A 17650-nucleotide genomic window follows, 5' to 3' on the forward strand; every position below is an offset into this window, starting at 1 on the left:
AGACAAAGGGAAACAAGTCTTCCTGACTCCAGGTGCAGTCAGAAAAAAAGAACAGACGATCCAAAAATGACCCCAAATCCAAAAATTATTCCAAATTGGGATTCCCTGTTTTATTCCCTTCACCACTCCCCTGATCCAATATTACTTCAGAAGAGTGTAAAGTTCAACCCAGCGCAACCCAGCATGGAGCTTTTTAATGACACCCCACGCTTTCATTTTCACTGAGTCATTTTTTAGTATGAATGACAATCTAACTTTGAAGGAGGTTTTACCTCATCTGAACTCCATCCCCCTAGAAGACAGCCACCAGCCCAAAGCCCTCGGAGGGCGCTACCCCTGGCGGAGCATCTTGCCTTACTGGAGACTCGACTGGAGACTAGGAATGCCATAAGGTTTCTGGTGGGGTTCAGTAGAAGTCACTCCTTTGACTAGCAGGTGACAGAAAATCTGGCTAAGGGGAAACGTTCTTGTTTGGGAAAAGCCCAGCAATCCCATTAAGACAGCAAGAAGTAAAACAAAATGAATTTTTTAAAACTTCCTGCTAAAAATCCAACCAAAGAGAAAACACACACACACACACACACAGCAGGGGCCAGGGGCCTCCCCAAATGCAGCACTTTTCCTCAAGCTCCCTTTCATTTCTTCCTCTACCACACTGCGACCAGGAGAACACGTCTGCCTAACCTTTCCTTGCCCTCGGTGGACTACAAGACAGCCATACATCCATACTTTGGGGTGAAGAGCCACCCTCCAGAGGAGTGAGAGGCTAACGCTGTAAGGCCTTATTTCTCCTAAGGGGAGAACAAACAGGAGGGAGGCAGTTCTTATCCACAGTGCCAAAGCTTCAACCAGCTGAGACTTAAAATCTCGAGTTCAAATCTTGTCTCTGCCATTTACCACCTGACCTGGGGCCAGTCACTCCATCTCCTGGAGTCTCCCTTTCCTCGTCTGTAAAGATCCAGTAGCCGGCCTCGGGGACCTTAAGGACCCTCCCAGCCCTGGCTCTGTGCTCTCATCTTAGAACCCATCCAGTGAGCAGGTGTATAACCCAGCAGTGATCACTCTCAGAAATCCTCCCTTCACAAATGCAGTCCTGGATCAGATGCCCAGACCTGTCCCTTTGAGCTCATTCTCTGCTTTCAAGAAGGAATTCTGAAACGGAAAGCTCTGGAGTCACTGAAAACCAATAAAAGTCCCCGAAAACCAGCTGATCCGTTCCTCCTTCCTCATGGCAGGGCTAAGTGTATTGGACGCTGCTAGATACAACTAGCCATTGTACTGGGTCTGGTGGTTCAGTGGGTTTCCTGTTATTGTTTCAATGTATAAATTATTTCCAAAAATGACTATGATGTAAAAGGAAAAAAATCAGTAGTAGAGTTCTTTTCTTTTAAAGGAGTTTCAATCATTCCAAACACAAAATTAACATTAATTCTGACAATCACAGTCAGAGTAAAACAGAGGATGACAGATGTTTCTGTTCATTTCTACTTTAACGCAGAGGAGATGTTCCGGCCACGGGTCACCACAATCTTCCATTAGCCCAAAAGAAACACATTGTATACAGAGGGAAATAAAACAACCCAAAAGAATCTGAATAAAGCATTATTCTTCCATTTCTAGAAAATTCTAAGTCTCTCAAATTCCATTATGAGCATAATTAATTATGTTTACATGTCCTGTAATTCTGTAAACTGGGTCTCTTATCTGGACTTTCAAGGATTTAGATCAGAGGAGTAAACTTTGTACTTCTCACAGTCTAAATAGCATTTAAGATTCATCCAATAAAAAGAATACAATTAATTTGCATTAATTTTATATCTCAAGGAACTTGAATTATGAGCAGATCAAATTAACATTTCCCTCCATAAGAGAACATTCATTATATTAACTGTTAAAAAGAAAAAGTTATCTGGATCACAAACAGGGGATTATTACCTACAGTCTAAAGCAATACCATAATTGGGTTTATTTCTTAAGGTGATCAGGGAAAAAAGGAAAAGAATCTTTATTCTAGAATATTTATGGCAGCTCTCTTTGTGTTGGCAAAGAACTGGAAACTGTGGGGATAGCCATCAACTAAGAAATGGATAAACAAGTTGTGGCATATAATTGTGATGGAACCCTATTATTGTTCAATAAGAAATGATGAGCAGGTTAATTTTGGAAAAATGTGGAAAGACTCACATGAAATTATTAAGAATGAAAAAAATAAAACCAAGAGATCATTATATATAGCAACAGAAATATTGTTTGAAGAATGACTTGTTTATGTCCACTGCCAAGAAAGGAACATACAATAGAAATAAGACACTGTTTTATATAAACATATGTCTTTTTGTTAAATGATGCCTTCTCTAATTGCAGAAGAAAAGGGAGAGAGTTAACTAGATATTTTAACAAAACAAACAAATTTTATATGTAAATTTTTCCTTTAAAATATTAAAAAAAAATTTTCCTAGGGCTCTGGGAGTTTAGTGACTTGCCCAGGATTATAGTCATTATTTGTCTGAGGCAGATCTAAGGCAGTTCCCCAAGGCCAGCCCTCTGGTTGCTAATCCACAATGTCCCTCAACTATTAAACTTTTTTCATATTATTCAAAATGAGTAAATCATGAAGACTAATGCTTCAATAATAATTTCAAATTGTAGCCACTGGCATATTGTAAACATGCTTTTCATCAAGAGCTAGGAGGCAGAGTAGATAGAGAAATGGACCTGCAGTCCAGGGTCAGAAAGACTGGAGTTTGAACCTCAGCCATTAGCTGTGTGATCCCAGGCAAATCACTTAACCTGTCTGCCTCCGTTTTCTCAACTGGAGAATAACCTCCCAGAGTTCCTGTGAGGACAAATGAGAGAATATTTGTAAAGCACTTTGCAAAACTCACAGTATTACATAAATAGATGATCACTATCATCAATAGGAGCCAGAGAAGATGCATTGCCTGCCTCATTTTCTTAGTGAAGAATCTGGGGGACAGAAAAACAGTGATGACACAGATACCAGCATCTTCTCTGAAGGCACCAACTGTTGCTCAGGCTCATGTCTAGAATGGCCTGTGCAGACTGATGGAAAGCACACACTGGCCTAAGAGTCAAGCGTGCAAACCCCAAAGAGTAGCCCTGCCCAGAACTGGCTGGGGATCCCCCAAAAGCCCTTCATTTTCTTACCTCACTCCCAGGATTTGGGAAGAAAAGAACTTTATAAGCCGCCTCCAAGTGCTTCATACATGCTTATTTTGCCAGCTTCTCAGAGAAGCTTTCTTTAATCTCTCCCCTTTCCCAAACTCCCAAATGTTAAATGCTTTCCCTTCCTTCTGGGATGTTGCTTGAGGCAATGTGTGTACTGGGAAAAGAGCTCTCCTCTCAACTGGAAAGGCCTGGGGTGAAATCTGGAGTGAGCACTGCCACCTGCTGACTTTGGGGAAGTCACTTCACCCCAGGCCTCAGTTTCCTTTGCACTACATGATTCTTAGGATCCTTTCTGGCTCAAAATCTCAGATCCTAGGTTTCTCCCTTGGGCTAGGAGATCAGGTCATTATTTTCATCTTTACATCCCCAGGGTCTAGTAAATAGCTTGCACATTGCGAGTTATTTAATACATGCTAATTAGGAAAGAATAAATACATAAATAAAAAATACATGTTAACTGGATCAAATTATCAAGAATAAATCAATGCAAGGCTGACTTTAGAGGTGGCCTTGCCTCCAATCCTAGGTATATGGAAGTCAAAATGAACTACATTACATCTGGTGGAAACTCCTAGATCTGGAAGATAATTCAGTCCGATATTTCCCAAAAGCATTCTTCTCCCCCCTCCCCCCCCAGGTTCTCTCCCTCCTCCAACTCTGTCCCACTGAGGTCCTATTTGACATCCTAAACAGAAGCAATAGATACCCAGGAAAGCTCACCCAGAACCTGCAGCCTCCCAGCTATCTCAGGAAATGTGAGACTTGTAGTTGATTTTATAGTAAGTGGGGGCAGTTTCTCTTGAAACCAGATATGCCTTCATGGTTTATAACTAAGCAGGGAATTCTCAAACCTCTTATGAGGCAGATACTTTTTTGGTTGGATTTCTTTTGAAAAAAATCATCTGTTCTATTCTCTAGGCTGTAGACACCAAAGCCGCATAAAGCATAATAAATCCCATTTCTACAGTAGTATCGCACTTGTGCCAAGCACAAGCCACACTGAAGATGTCCTGAAAGTATTCATTCCAAAGACATTAAATGCATTTTCACTGAAAGAGAGGCACAAACATTTACGACAAACTGCAGTCAAAAATTTGACTCCGAATCATCCAAGTAGCCATCTACTGAACAACCGGACTGAAAATGTATGTTCAGCCTCCGAGGCACATATGGGGAAATCCAGGTCACCACTTCCATACTGGCGCCAAGGACAATGGGGAATCCTGCCTTTGCCAGTTGGAAGCACCACATGAAGGGAAATGATACTGACCTCGACATGACCCAGACCCGGCCGCTATTTTGGGACCAACCCCTGAAGAACCAGCCAAAACCATGGCAGGACAGATAGAGCTTCTCAAGGGATCTGGCCAGTTCTCAAAACACTTAATGGATTTCCTTGACAAATCTCTTACGTAGGCAAGTTAGTGGAGGTACGTATGTTTAGGCAAACTGTCTGGGTAGCTATTCGGTATGAATTGTTTATGTAAAAATAAATCTCCTCTGGATTTTCCTTATTTTGTAAAGAACTTATAGTTCAATAAACCCCTGAGGGCATCATTGTTCTGGTCAGGACAATGAACTTCATGAAGTCTGAAAGACCTGAGTCAAATTTTTGCTTCAGCAACCTACTAGCCAGCTGACCCTGGGCAAATCACTTAAAGTCTCTGAGCCTCCCCTTCCCCAACTGTAAAATGGAAATAATGCAGTAAAAACACCCACCTCCCAGGGTTGTTGTGAGGATCAAATGAATCAGTTTTGTACAAGCGCTATGAAAACCTTCGAGTGCTATCTAGATATTATTCACTAAAATAGCAATGAAGCCATAAACCTTTCACACCGGCTAAAATCAATTTTGAAAGACTAATGGCTTCCATGTCCACATTCACATAGGTTTGATAGAATTTTTAACCTTTTTTTCTGCACAGTTTTTCCTTTAACAAAGGGAATTCTTTTAATAAAAATGAATGACAAATCTTACATGATTTCTTGCCTCAGTCTCTTGAGATTTCATGCCAACTGTTAACACCGGTTATAAAAAAGCTCCACTGTTATTTGTAACTAAGTCAAAGCTAAATAAAGTCACCAGCCATCTTTAAAAAAACTTACAGCCCAAGAAGACATAAATGGGCAATGATCAAGTCCAGGTCAGTCAGTGTGCATGAATTTTGTTTTCCAAATAGTCAGCTGAAGCAAATGGTTCCAACATATTTTGCTAACGATTTCCGATATACAATAAATGTCCCTCATGATCTTTGTCATCACAGCTACAACAAAGAATGGCAAATATACAGTTGAGAAATTTCTCATTTTTTCCCAAGTTTTTCAATGATCTGTTGATACATGATTTTTTAAAAAACAGTCTGTCTTTTCAAAGGGAAAGGATTCAATGAAAAACTAAAACAAAATTCTTGTAAGAACTGTGTGTTTCAGATTTAGTTCAAACAATTCCAGTTGTGAGTTTTTCTCCAATAAGTTGGTGTTTTATATTTATCAACCCGCTAAGGTCTCAAAATACCTAAAGTGAAACTCTTTGTATAGCCTTGATGAGAACCAGTTTTAAGTGTAACAGAAAGGGGTGGAGAGTGAACCATCTTATCTAGTATAGAATCATCTGCCCAAATTCGCTGAAATACTCTTTTGCATACTACTTTGCAAGGCCTCTGCTACATTCAGTGCTTTCTTCTCCAAGAACCCACATGACACTCAAAAGATTGACCATAAACGAAGGCCTCGTCAGGACCATTTCCTTCTCTCTAGATAGACTGACTTTTGTCAACTGACCCAATTGCAAAGACTCTAGCTAGCCGTCGACACTTCTTTCATTAATAGTTGCTGACTGTTTTTTACACAATGATTCACTGAGAACATGGAAAGCAATATGAAGTTATACCAAAGAATCAACTCCAACAGCATGCCATTTTGGAGCCTTTTATTCAGGCTGACCTTTCCTCATGAAAGGCATCAAGGGACCTTCTTAAACTATCAGAACTCAATGCTGGCACAGTTCCAACACTGACCTTCAATCAAAATAGAAATAAATGTCCTGAAATAGACATCCGAGCCAGAGGCAAGACAGAAGGCTCCAGCTCCCCTCTCCGCCCTCTCCCCGTGCCCCATTTCTCTGTGTACCTCTATGTCATTAATCGTTTCAAGGCCAGCACATTTGAGCTCATGTAGAAAAAAGTTTATCTGAAAATCAAGTGCATGTGGGCATGGACCATTTCAAATTAAACCTGTATCATCTCCCAGAAGAACCATTCATATGAAGTCAGAAGCAGTGACCAGAAGAAAAAAAAATTTATGCAAGGTAAAACACCAAAACGGTTTCCCATATTTGCCTGTTCAACACTGAATTTCCCAATTAATTAATTCATTAATAATCAAACATAAAATATTTAGCCACTGTTAGCAAATCAATATTCTTTCATCATTGCAAAGAAATTGTCTACAGCCTCATCACCTTCACCACTAAAAGATGATTCAAACTGTCATCTTGAAATTCCATTATCTTATCCTTATTACTTCACCCTATTTTTAGCAACTTCTATCAACACAACCATCCTTGCAGAATATTCCATCTCTGCACAGAAAACAATGGTTCCTGCAGCTTTTTTTGCATCAAAATAATGTCATCTAGTTAATTAGGTTGAGACGACAGACTCTGAACTCCTGATCACTTCAACTACATCTTCAGCACAAGCTCCAAAATGAATAAAAATCCACTTCAACTTACCTACAGTTTGGAGGAGGATCCAATGTAATTTCTGCAAGTTCTTTCTGAATTCTTTAAAAAACAACAAAGAAATTGGTATTAAGGCAAGTATTTCACTTCATTAACATTGATCAAATTAATGAAAATGCCTATTTTTATGAACATTAATAGTTTTAAGCTTTATTCCTCAGTCATTAGAGTCAGTCTCCCTTCTCTCCTCACCATCCCCCATGTCTCTGATCTCAGAGTACTTTACTTCAATTCAATTATGTGCCAGCCAAATGTTCAAGTGACCATGGGAAGAAGTGCTCAGGATACTAGACAGATTCTGCTTTTGGTGGGACATGACTTTATTTAAATAGGAATTCTGGAAAACACATTTATGCATCTTTTGTTAACTTAAATACCAACTTTACAGAAGTCATTCTTTAATAAACACAAGCTAAAAAGGACAGCAAAGGAAAGCAATAAATGTTGGAGGGAATGTGGCAAAACTGCATTGCTGGTGGAGTTGTGAATTGATCCAACCATTCTGGATGGCAATTTGGAACTCTGCTCAAAGGGCAATAAAAGAATGCTTGCCCTTTGATCCAGCCATACCATTGCTGGGTTTGTACCCCAAAGAGATCATAAGGAAAAAGACTTGTACAAAAATATTTATAGCCTCGCTCTTTGTGGTGGCATAAAATTGGAAAATGAAAGGATGTCCTTCAATTGGGGAATGTCTGAACAAACTGTGGTATCTGTTGATGATGGAATATTATTGTGCTCAAAGGAATGATGAACTGGAGGAATTCCATGTGAACCGGAATGGCCTCCAGGAACCCATACAGAGTGAAAGGAGCAGAACCAGGAGAGCCTTATAAACAGCAGAACCTGGAGAACCTTATATGCTATAGCACAATGGAATGTAATGGACTTCTCTCCTAGCAGTAATGCAATGACCCAGGACAATTCTGAGGGACTTATGAGAAAGAACACTATTCATATCCAGAGAAAGAACTATGGGAGCAGAAATGCAGAAGAAAAACAACTGCTTGAGCACATGGTTCGATGGGAATATAATTGGGGCCGTAGACTCTAAGTGATCACCCTAGTGCAAATATCAATAACATGGAAATAGGTCTTGATCAATGACACGTGTAAAACCCAGCGGAACTGCTCACTGGTTACAGGAAAGAGGTGGGAGGAGGGGAAGGACAGAACATGTAATCATGGAAAAATATTCTAAATTAATTAATTAAAGTTTTCAAATTAAAAAAAAAACACAAGCTAGTAAAGCTACTGTCATTTATCAATAAGAGGTCACCAGGTTGGGTCACCAAGCAATTCAGCTTTGAGTTAGAAGCCTTAGTTAAGGGACCTGACTAAGAGCACATGGCAAACCAGTGAATGGCAAAAGTGCAAATGTAAGTTTTAAACTGAAGTTTCCTTTTACACAATTTGTGTCAGACTTCCATTTGAATGGCTCCACAAAGATGGTCTGGATAAACATGATTGAAGTCAGAACCAAATACTCTGATTAGACCTGCTTACCCCAGAAGCAGTATCACTGACTCTTTTAAATATCTGAAAATGCTGCGAACTAGAAGTTTATTTTGAGAATTCCTTACCAACTCCCATCATCAGTGGAGGGAGAAGGGTGTAGCATAGTGCACTGACTTTACACGTCCACATGAACGCTATCACAAGATAAGCCTCTGGCTTATGAACCAGGAGCCAATTTCCTTCTCTCTATGGATACGTGTCTGTCTATCCAATGCTCTATCTATTATTAACAAATCATGACCTCTAAAGTGGTTTTGAAGGAAGTGAAATGGATGCATGTCAGGTCCTTGCTTATCCCATCACCCTGCTAAAATAACATGCTGACTCAGGGAGCAGTCGGGCACAGAGGCTTGGTGTTCCTTTTAATCACTATTTCTCCCTTTGCTACCCAGGAGGATTTGAAATGACTGCACAGACACATGGCAAGCATTACTGTGATGAGAGATACAAAACAGAGTTCTGAAAGTAAAGGAAAAATATACTGAAGAACTGGGTCAATCCCTTTTATTGTCTTTTGCAAAGACTCCCCAAGAGAGAAGAACTAAGTATTACATCATTTTCAAAATGGAAAGTTTTTCCCTACAACAGACCAAGGCCCATTTTCCTTGAAAAAGTAAAATTCATCTATTTGATGCTTTTTAGATACGATAATAGGAAATATATGCTTCCTAGTACCTTTCCCCAATCATTTACTCACCCCATTCAACTTTTTCTTTGTCTCAAAAAGAAAAACTACACCAAAGAGTCACAAAACATTCAAATCTCTGCTCTTCTGCTTAAATCTGGGGAAACTACTTTACTCTGGGGTCTCGGGTTCTTCATCTGTAAAACAGGGTTAGGCGCTCTCTCTCTTCTCTAAGATTTCTTTTCCCTAATAAATACTGATACTTTGAAATGCTGAAACAAGTCACTGCCTTCATTTGAAGTAGAAAGAAAAAGGTAGATAGATTTTTTTTCTTTTATAGCTTGGAGAGATTGTCTTGATAGCTAAAAAGCAACAAAAATCATTTCCTAAAGGTGGTCATGCCATTCTTTTTTCCCCTCAGTGTGTTGGTTCAGCAGTCTTCCTTTTGCTACCACTTTTTGGGGAAGCAAAAGAGGAGGCAATGTTGGGGCTGTAACTACTTACACCTCCAAGGCAGAAGTATTCCATGAAGACTAACTTCTAAAGATGCTCTAGTTATAAAATACTTCAATTTTAGTAACACATTTTCTCTTCCCTTTGTTGGAGTGTGACCACAGGCCGGGCAAAGACTGAAAAGGGCTGGGGAATGTTCCTCAGACCAGGGAGCCAAAGGGCACTGATCTTAATTTATTACAGTTGGGAATCCCTCAGAGCCAGGATCAAACCTCAGAACCCACAACGCTTTCCTGGCTATTTCAGGACATGGTCAAGTAGGACAAAAATATCAAAAATTGTGGTCTAGAGATTTTCTTATGTTTTACTAATCAACTCATATATTTCTGAGTTAACTTTTTACTTTATTTCACTATTTTATTCCTCCACAAAGAGCCACCAAGTACAGTCTGGGAAAACAATGGTTCACTGCCATGAAACAAATTCTGGCATAATAGAGAAAAAAATCACTTGTTCTGAAGACATAGATTGAATCTCAGTTCTATTTAATACTTGAATGAAGATTCTCATCTATAAATTAGACTATTTCCGAAGTTCCTTCTTGTTCTAAATTCATGATGTGATTTTTGGGAAGAAAGTGAGAGATCCAAACACGTGATTCATTGGTGTGGGGGAACTCCCCAAAAGGAAATCTCTTCTTCCATTAATGAAAAGTCAGCATTTGACTCATAACTGATCGTCTGAATGAGGATTACACACCTAATTTCTGTCATTGTCCCTTTTGGACAAATTATTGAAGCCAATACATTCCTCAGAATAGTTTTTTTTAAACCATAATTCATATAGACTATTAAAAAATAAAAGATGTCATCTTTTCCATCAAAATTCTCAGACTTCCCTGAAGGCCCTCCATGGATCTTTATACATCAAGTGAGAAGACTCTTGTCTTAGAAAGTTAAAAGGGCACTAAGGGGTTAAGAGCCTTGCATCTTAGAGTCAAGCAAGCCCAAGATATTAGAGGTTAGGCTTAGACGCAGGTCTTCCTGACTCACAGATCTGCCTTCTGTCTTCTGTACTTAGATAGAAATACCACATAGAATTGGGGTCTTTAGGCAGACCTAATATCTCAGTGTACAAGAGAAGGCAATCTGGCAACTTTAAATTCTAAGATTCCAAAGCAAATTTCTAAAAGCTAACTCATTCTTTTACACCCAAGAAAAATCCACTCAATTCCAGAGAAAACAAATGTTAATGTTTGAAAATCAAAGCAAGAAGGTTGTTCCCCAAATCTCTAACAAAAAGACTGCTTTAATCCCTGTTCAGTTTCTCTTCTCAGACCCTTAGAAGAACTATCGTGTATAAGAAAGTAGGCTCAGAGTTCTAAAAGCTTGGTTTAAATTTGGACTTTTCGGCTTGGGCAAATGACTTAATCTTTCTCAGCCTCCGTTTCTTCATCTAAAAAATGAGGACAATAATAGGACCTACCTGAAACAGTTATGGAGAGGGACAAACATTCTGCAACACTCCAAAGTGCTGCATTCCCTTGGGTGACCCAATCTGGAGCAGATACTACCTTGAGTGAGTGGCAATTGCTCTCTCGACTTCAAAATGGTGACCAGAGTATATAACACAAAAGTGGCTCTGCAACTCTCTGATTCCACTTGCTCCCTGAGCTGCTGGCTAAAATTAAGCCATGGGCTGAACGTGGCCTTTGGGTCAGAGGTTTCCCACCACTAAGATAAAATAACAGTTCCAGCTACCATTGTACATGCATTATGTGAGCAGATCAGAAAGTGGTAAACAATTTGGATGAAAATTCAACTCTAATTCAAATCCTGCCTTCGCCATTCCTACTAATGTGGCCTTGCACAAATCATCTTTCTTTTCTGGACAACAAAGGGTACATCTGTATGACTAGAGGAGGGGATTTCAAAGGTCCTCGCTGGTTCTCAAAGCGAGGCTCTCTAACCCTATGGACCATTTGAGCTAAGTTGCTGGAGAGCTCCCCGGAAATCTCAAAGGGCATTCAAAACTTACTCTAACGCTCACAGCCCAAGGAAATGAATGCTTGAAACAGAAAACGGACCCATCACAGACCTCCTCAGCCCCTTTCTCCTCTCCTCTCTGTCTACACACATCTCCTCCTCCAATGATCTGTGTTTCTCCCTGTCTTTAATTTTTTTCTCTTCCCATATTCCCTCCCTTAATTGGCCATAATATAGAGCCAAAGTATTTTTTATTATTTGCTGTTATTGAATAATACATAACATATACAATCATAATAATAGAACAAAAGTCTTTTGCGATATTATTGAATAATATATAAGATAGAGCTCAAGTAGGTTTATTATTTGTGGTATTATTGAATAGAGCAGCCATGGGATGTGGGAGGTGGAGTGCTGGCCACCCAAACAGGAAGATTTTGGTTCCTCTCCCACCTCTGACACACTCCAGCTTCACCACTCACTGCCTGAAGAGAATTCCTCCAGACTGAAAGTTTACACATGAGCACCAGATACTCATTCATTCACTTTCCCACCAAAGTCCCTTGACCGATGACATCCCAGGGCCAGTCCAAAAACGGGACGGTGAGATAAACGATGCTGCTGGAATCTCTAGCACTTTCGCCTTTACAACAGGCTCTCCTCACTTCGGCCTAGGGAGACTGGCCATCTACTTCTCATTCCCTGCTCGCAACGAAAAAATACTAGATAAAAGGTTTCTATTACACTTTTTAAACGATTAAATAAGTTGAGTTTGGGTTTTTTTCTGAGAGGCTTTAACTGATTTCTTTTTTTAAGTAGGATAGTGGCCCTCAAAATAAAAGTGTTCCTTGCCCTCACTTATGTCTTATTAAGACAAAGAAAAAAAGAACTTTTAAAAGTTACCCTTTTGGGGTTTGGAGGGTCCTACCCTGGGACATCATTGACTTGGGCGATTCCCAAAGAAATGACAACTCCCTCTCCTAAAGCAGATCGGCAGCAGCAGCAGCTCTGCAACAGAGAATGGGAGCTGCCCGGGACAGAAAGGTTGTGAGGAAGGTCCTGATTCGGGGGGGGGAGGAGGGGGAAGGAGGATCCAAAACCAGGGCTCTAACCACTCCCCTGGACTGTCTTTCCATCTAGAAATTCTGCAGGTTTTTAATAAATATTTTTTAATTTTTTTAATATTTTTTAATTTTTTAAAAAGTTGCCAATCTATTCAATAACCTTTGTCTAGAGTTCTAAAAGAATTCTCTTACGGAATCCAACTTTCTCACTTCCCCTACTAGTCTCTAAAGAATCAGGTAATACAGGCAGCTAGGTGGTTCAGTAGATAAGAGTCAGGATGGGAGGTCCTGGGTTCAAATCTGGCCTCAGATACTTCCTAGTTGTGTGACCATGGTCAAATCCCTTAACCCCCATTGCCTTGGTAGGGATACTTAGTATCAATTCTTAGAAGATAGGGGTTAAAAAAGATTTTTTTCCCCCTAAAGAATCAGGTTAGAGCACTCTGATTTGTGAGAACAGGTGAGAATTTCTCTTTCTTTTAGACCATATAAATCCGAATTACAATGGACCTTTATTACCATTTCTGCTTCACAATGAGGCAAAGGAGTAGTGTACAATGCATCCTTCTGGGACCAAAGATAGATACTGGGCTAAAATTCTACTTTTGAACGTAGAGACCCATCACTTCCCCTGCGTGAGGTCAGACTTCTCATCAGTCAATGGGGATGCACAGTGACTGCTGGGAGGAAAACACAGAGTCCTGAAGGGCTACAGAAATGGGGGGGGACCCCTCTGCCAACAGAGGGGGCTCTCCTGTACAGCAAATCCCCTGGTCCTGAGGGTGATTGGTTACTGCTTTATTATTCTGATCATTCAAGAACCTACCAAGCCCAGAGAGGGATGTCAAACTCCACTCCATCCCAAGCTCTCCATCTTGTGCCATGCTGAGGAGAACAAGAGGGGGGGAAACAGCCTGATGGCAAGGCGCTTACAGCCTCCTGGACAGCTTAGGGCACATGCACGACAATCCTATGAAAAATACGGAGGGGACAAGCTCCAGAAGGGGGAAGCTGATATTTCAAGGAAGGAAGGCTTAGCTAGAGCTAGAATCAGAGAACCTCTCCAGGAGGACATGGCTGCTGGCCTGGGACCTGAAGGAAAGCCCAATGGGCAAAAGTTTGGGGGTCAGCCTATCCCAGGATCTGAGCTGCTTTAAGCAAAGTTACAGAAATAAGAGGCAGGACAAGACTAAGGAAGGCTTAAGTGACAAACAGAATGTATTCGGGGCATAGTAAGATAAGGCTGGGGGGAAGAGCAGCCTTTCACTTCCAAACCAAGGAGTTTTGTGCTTATTTGATGGGAATGGGCAGCCTCTGAAAGGTTCTGAGCAGGGAAGTAATGTGGCCAGAGAGGGATATCAGACAGATTCTTCAAGCGGCTGGGGAAGGATGATGGGAAACACTGGAAGCCTGGAGAACATGTTATTTTTATAGTCCAGGCAAGGGGTAACAAAAATGGAGCTTAGGGTAGATATAGTCAGAGCAGCAAGCTGCGGAGAAAAAGAGAAAAGGCAGCACCCAAGGGCTCTACAACTGGATGGTGAGAAAAGGAAGAAAGAAGAACAAAATCTGGACAAGGTTCTGAGACTGAGGACTGGGCAGCAATGGCAGGTACCAGAGTGAGATGGGCACTGTTTGGGAAGAAGAGCCCTGGATGGGCAGAGGCAACTTTCAATCTTAGCGAGTCCCCAAGGCGGGTTCTGACAGGTTCAGAGACTTGCCCAGGTTCACAAGGCTCTTCTATGTCAGAGGCCAGTCTTCCTGACTCAGAGGCCAACTCTCAGGGTTACTCCATGCTATCCCTCCCTCATGGTCTTACCTGGGTTATATTTCCTGATGACTCAAACATATACTTGAATTTATTAAGACGCTCAAACAGTTTTTAACTTTTCTGTTTGCAATAAACACGCTCTGCAGTCATCTTCAGAATAAAAACAGGGGAGAAGTAATACTACTTTTGGAAAGCAGCAGACTAAGGTATTTTAGGATAACAGGAGAACTGGAAGGGCAAAATGTAAATTAAATCCATTCCTTTGTTCTGTAGCTGGAAGACTAACAAAAGGAAGGCCACCACTTGAACAAAACCTAAGATTCAACTCTGAGGGTCAGGAATGGATTTTATGGCTGTCCTCCTAAGTAAACTCTCAAAGAATAGGCAATTCTGTCATTTTCACCTTTCTGGGAACTCCTACCTCAAAATGGTAGGCATTGGACAATTAGTCAAGAGATCTGGGTTCTAGTCTAAATGTATGACACCGAGTTCTCTCTCTAATCACCTACAAGGCTTGGGATCTCTTCTGTAAAAACAGGGGCAAGAGGACATCTCTGAGCTACTTTCTCGCTCTAAATCCTATCATTCTAGGGGACGCTTCCACACAAAGAAGCATCAAGTGTACAGTTCCTGATTGAAAGTGTTTGACAAGATTGGAAAGGAGAGTTTTTAAAAATTAATTTCACACTTGTATAGTTCATAACAAAGCAGTACACCTGAATAATGGGCCCTCCAAAATTTGAATCAATAAAAGGAAAAGAACCTACAGACTGTATTCTCCAAATATTAAGAAAAATGACATTGTTTTTTTCTTTAAGCCAAAAAACCATGTTCCTCAGCTTGTCAAGGAACACACTTTTGTCATCTATGGCCATGGGGACTCTTTCTGGCTAACAAAGAAATTGATAAATAGACCCTTTTCCTGGGCCAGAAGGTAAACCCCTCCTGAAAGTCCCTTTCAATAATAGCCTGAAACTTGTGTCACATGGGTCCTTGGTGTCCTGGCTTTACACAAGCGGCAACCTGCATGGATAAGCGAGGACCCTCGGAGCTATGAGTCACTGCCTCGCCAGCTCTCCGGAGCCGCCGTGGGCCCCCAATGAGCACACTTCTCTCCATCGCAAAGGTCAGAGAAGAAACGCTTCTTGAAAGGGAGCAGAGCGCCTGCTGTTTTCCATGACAGCAATTCAATTCTACCTTAGAACTTGCAACCACGATGTGGGCTGAGCTCTTGCCACATGAGGGAAGGAAGGAAGGATGGAAGGACAGAAGGACGGACAGAAGGCACTGTTTTCTCCCAGTGGACTGAGGCACAAGTAAGAGAAATACAAAAAGGATCGGAAGTCACACCTCCGCCATACCTTTCGCCCTGTGATCTCGGGCCATTATGAGGGCACTGAATACGTGAATTTTTTTAAATGCCATATCTAAGAGAATGCACTAGTCCAGTTAGCAGAACTTGACAACAACTACCCAGGGAAGTCAGAGCATCAGAATTTTTAAAGTAAAAAGATTTCCTTGGGCCTAAGCATCCCAAGGTAGACATGGCCCTGCGGAGCAGACAGAGAGCTGGCCTTGGTGCCTCGAAGCAAGCAGCAAGCTTTTATTAACTGTCTACTATGTGCCAGGCACTGAGGACAGAAGGACAAAAAAGAAACAGCCCTGCCTTCGAGAAGCATGTTCTAGTAGACAACAGGAACAGAGAGTGTGTCCCAAAAGCCTTAGTGCCGCTTAAGGCACTGCACTAAGACTTTGGGGACACATGGCCACGGTAGATCCAAGATAGATCAAAACAAATATAAAAATATTTTGGGGGAGGAAATACTGGGAGGGGAGGTGGAGCATAAAATATTTCATATAGAAGGCACCTAAAATGCCGAGCAATTTAATGAACTTTTCTTTGCTTGGGGCAACTCCCTAGGACTTCTCTGCTAAATCAAAGACTATCTGCTGTGATGCAGGGAATTCCCACAACGGGAGTTCTCAGGTCTCCCTTCATCAAGTCAAAACCCACGTCATAAGCCCCAGGAGGACAAAGGAAGGCCAAAGACAGAGCCTCATCTCCCGGAGCTGCCACTTTCACAGGGGAGACAACCTGCACACAGCTGTGTACGAGCCATGGGGCAGCCTCGGCCAGAGAGAATCAGAGAGGCGAGGCCGGCCTCGAGGCGCCCGAGAGCCAAGAAAGACGTCCCCCAGAAGGGGGATCGGAGCCGGGCTGCCCCACTCAGAGCCACGCTCACTCCCTGCCCTGCTGGCTGCGGGCTCAAGGACAGAGAGCCACGAGGGAAAGGCCAAAGAGCAAGCGGCCCACAGAGGGGGAGGCCACACAAGCTCCCCCTGACCCATCTCTAAGAGACGCTCCCCGGGGAAGTGCAGAGCCCCGAATCTCCGGGGATTCCCCAAGTCCTGCGAGTGCCTGTTGTCTCCTCCTCTCCTTCCTCTTGCTGGACTAGACTGGACCCGCCAGGCTAGGGCAGCCACAAATGGTTTGCAAGCACTTGACGGGAATGATCGTGCCTCGACGGCTTGGGAGATGCGACTGCGATGGCCATTCTACACAAGGAAGCGGAGGCCGAATTTAGACCCATCTTCCTGACACGCTTTGGAGTGCCGAGCGGTCACTTGGAACCTCATCCCTGAGGGTTCTGGGTGGGACAGAATGTCCTGAAGGCGGCCTCCACTCAGAACTGGATCTGACTTAAGGACTGACACCAAGTGGGCCTCCTTTCAGAGAGGCGAGAGCCGAGACACCAGTAAAGAAACACCCAAATCATCCGTTTTCCCATCCAAATGTGATCGGGCCTCACGTCTAGGTCAGTCAGCAGGACCACAAAGCTAACACGAGCCACTTTCCTAGTCTTATTGAAGCTATAATCAAACGTCCTGAGGTTAAAGAAAATCTGGATTACCAACATGTGTTTTCCTTTGTGTACAAAGATGACACATGCTCATGGCGCTGGCAAGGGCTGCCCTGAGGAGTTTTCCCACCACGGATGATGCAATGAGCCATTCACTGTCTGCGCTGCCGCCATCTCCCATCTCACTAAGTGCTTTGCAAACCTTTAAAGCTCTCAACGTGGTGTCCCAGGAGTCTTCCTGCAAGAATAAGCTTTAATAGCTATAAACTGCACTAAGACTTTTGGGACAGCCTGTGGACATGCACACGCATGTGTGAGTGTGCATGTGCGTGAGAGAGAGCGAGAGAGAGAGCGAGAGAGAGAGAGAGCGAGAGCGAGAGCGAGAGAGAGAGAGAGCGAGAGCGAGAGCGAGAGCGAGAGAGAGAGAGAGAGAGAGAGAGAG

General features: G+C 42.1%; 1 protein-coding gene across 1 annotated transcript in view; it reads right to left on the minus strand.

Annotated features, from left to right (window-relative positions):
* The window catches only part of LOC123249129 (ubiquitin-conjugating enzyme E2 E2), a 334090-nt gene that overhangs the window by 312605 nt on the left and 3835 nt on the right, over positions 1-17650 (minus strand). Inside the window, exon 2 of the mRNA XM_044678116.1 lies at positions 6923-6973. Coding sequence (XP_044534051.1) covers positions 6923-6973 — 51 coding nt within the window. The remainder of the gene's footprint in view (positions 1-6922; positions 6974-17650) is intronic.

This window comes from Gracilinanus agilis, chromosome 5 (genome assembly GCF_016433145.1).
Source record: "Gracilinanus agilis isolate LMUSP501 chromosome 5, AgileGrace, whole genome shotgun sequence".
Taxonomy (NCBI): Eukaryota; Metazoa; Chordata; class Mammalia; order Didelphimorphia; family Didelphidae; genus Gracilinanus; species Gracilinanus agilis.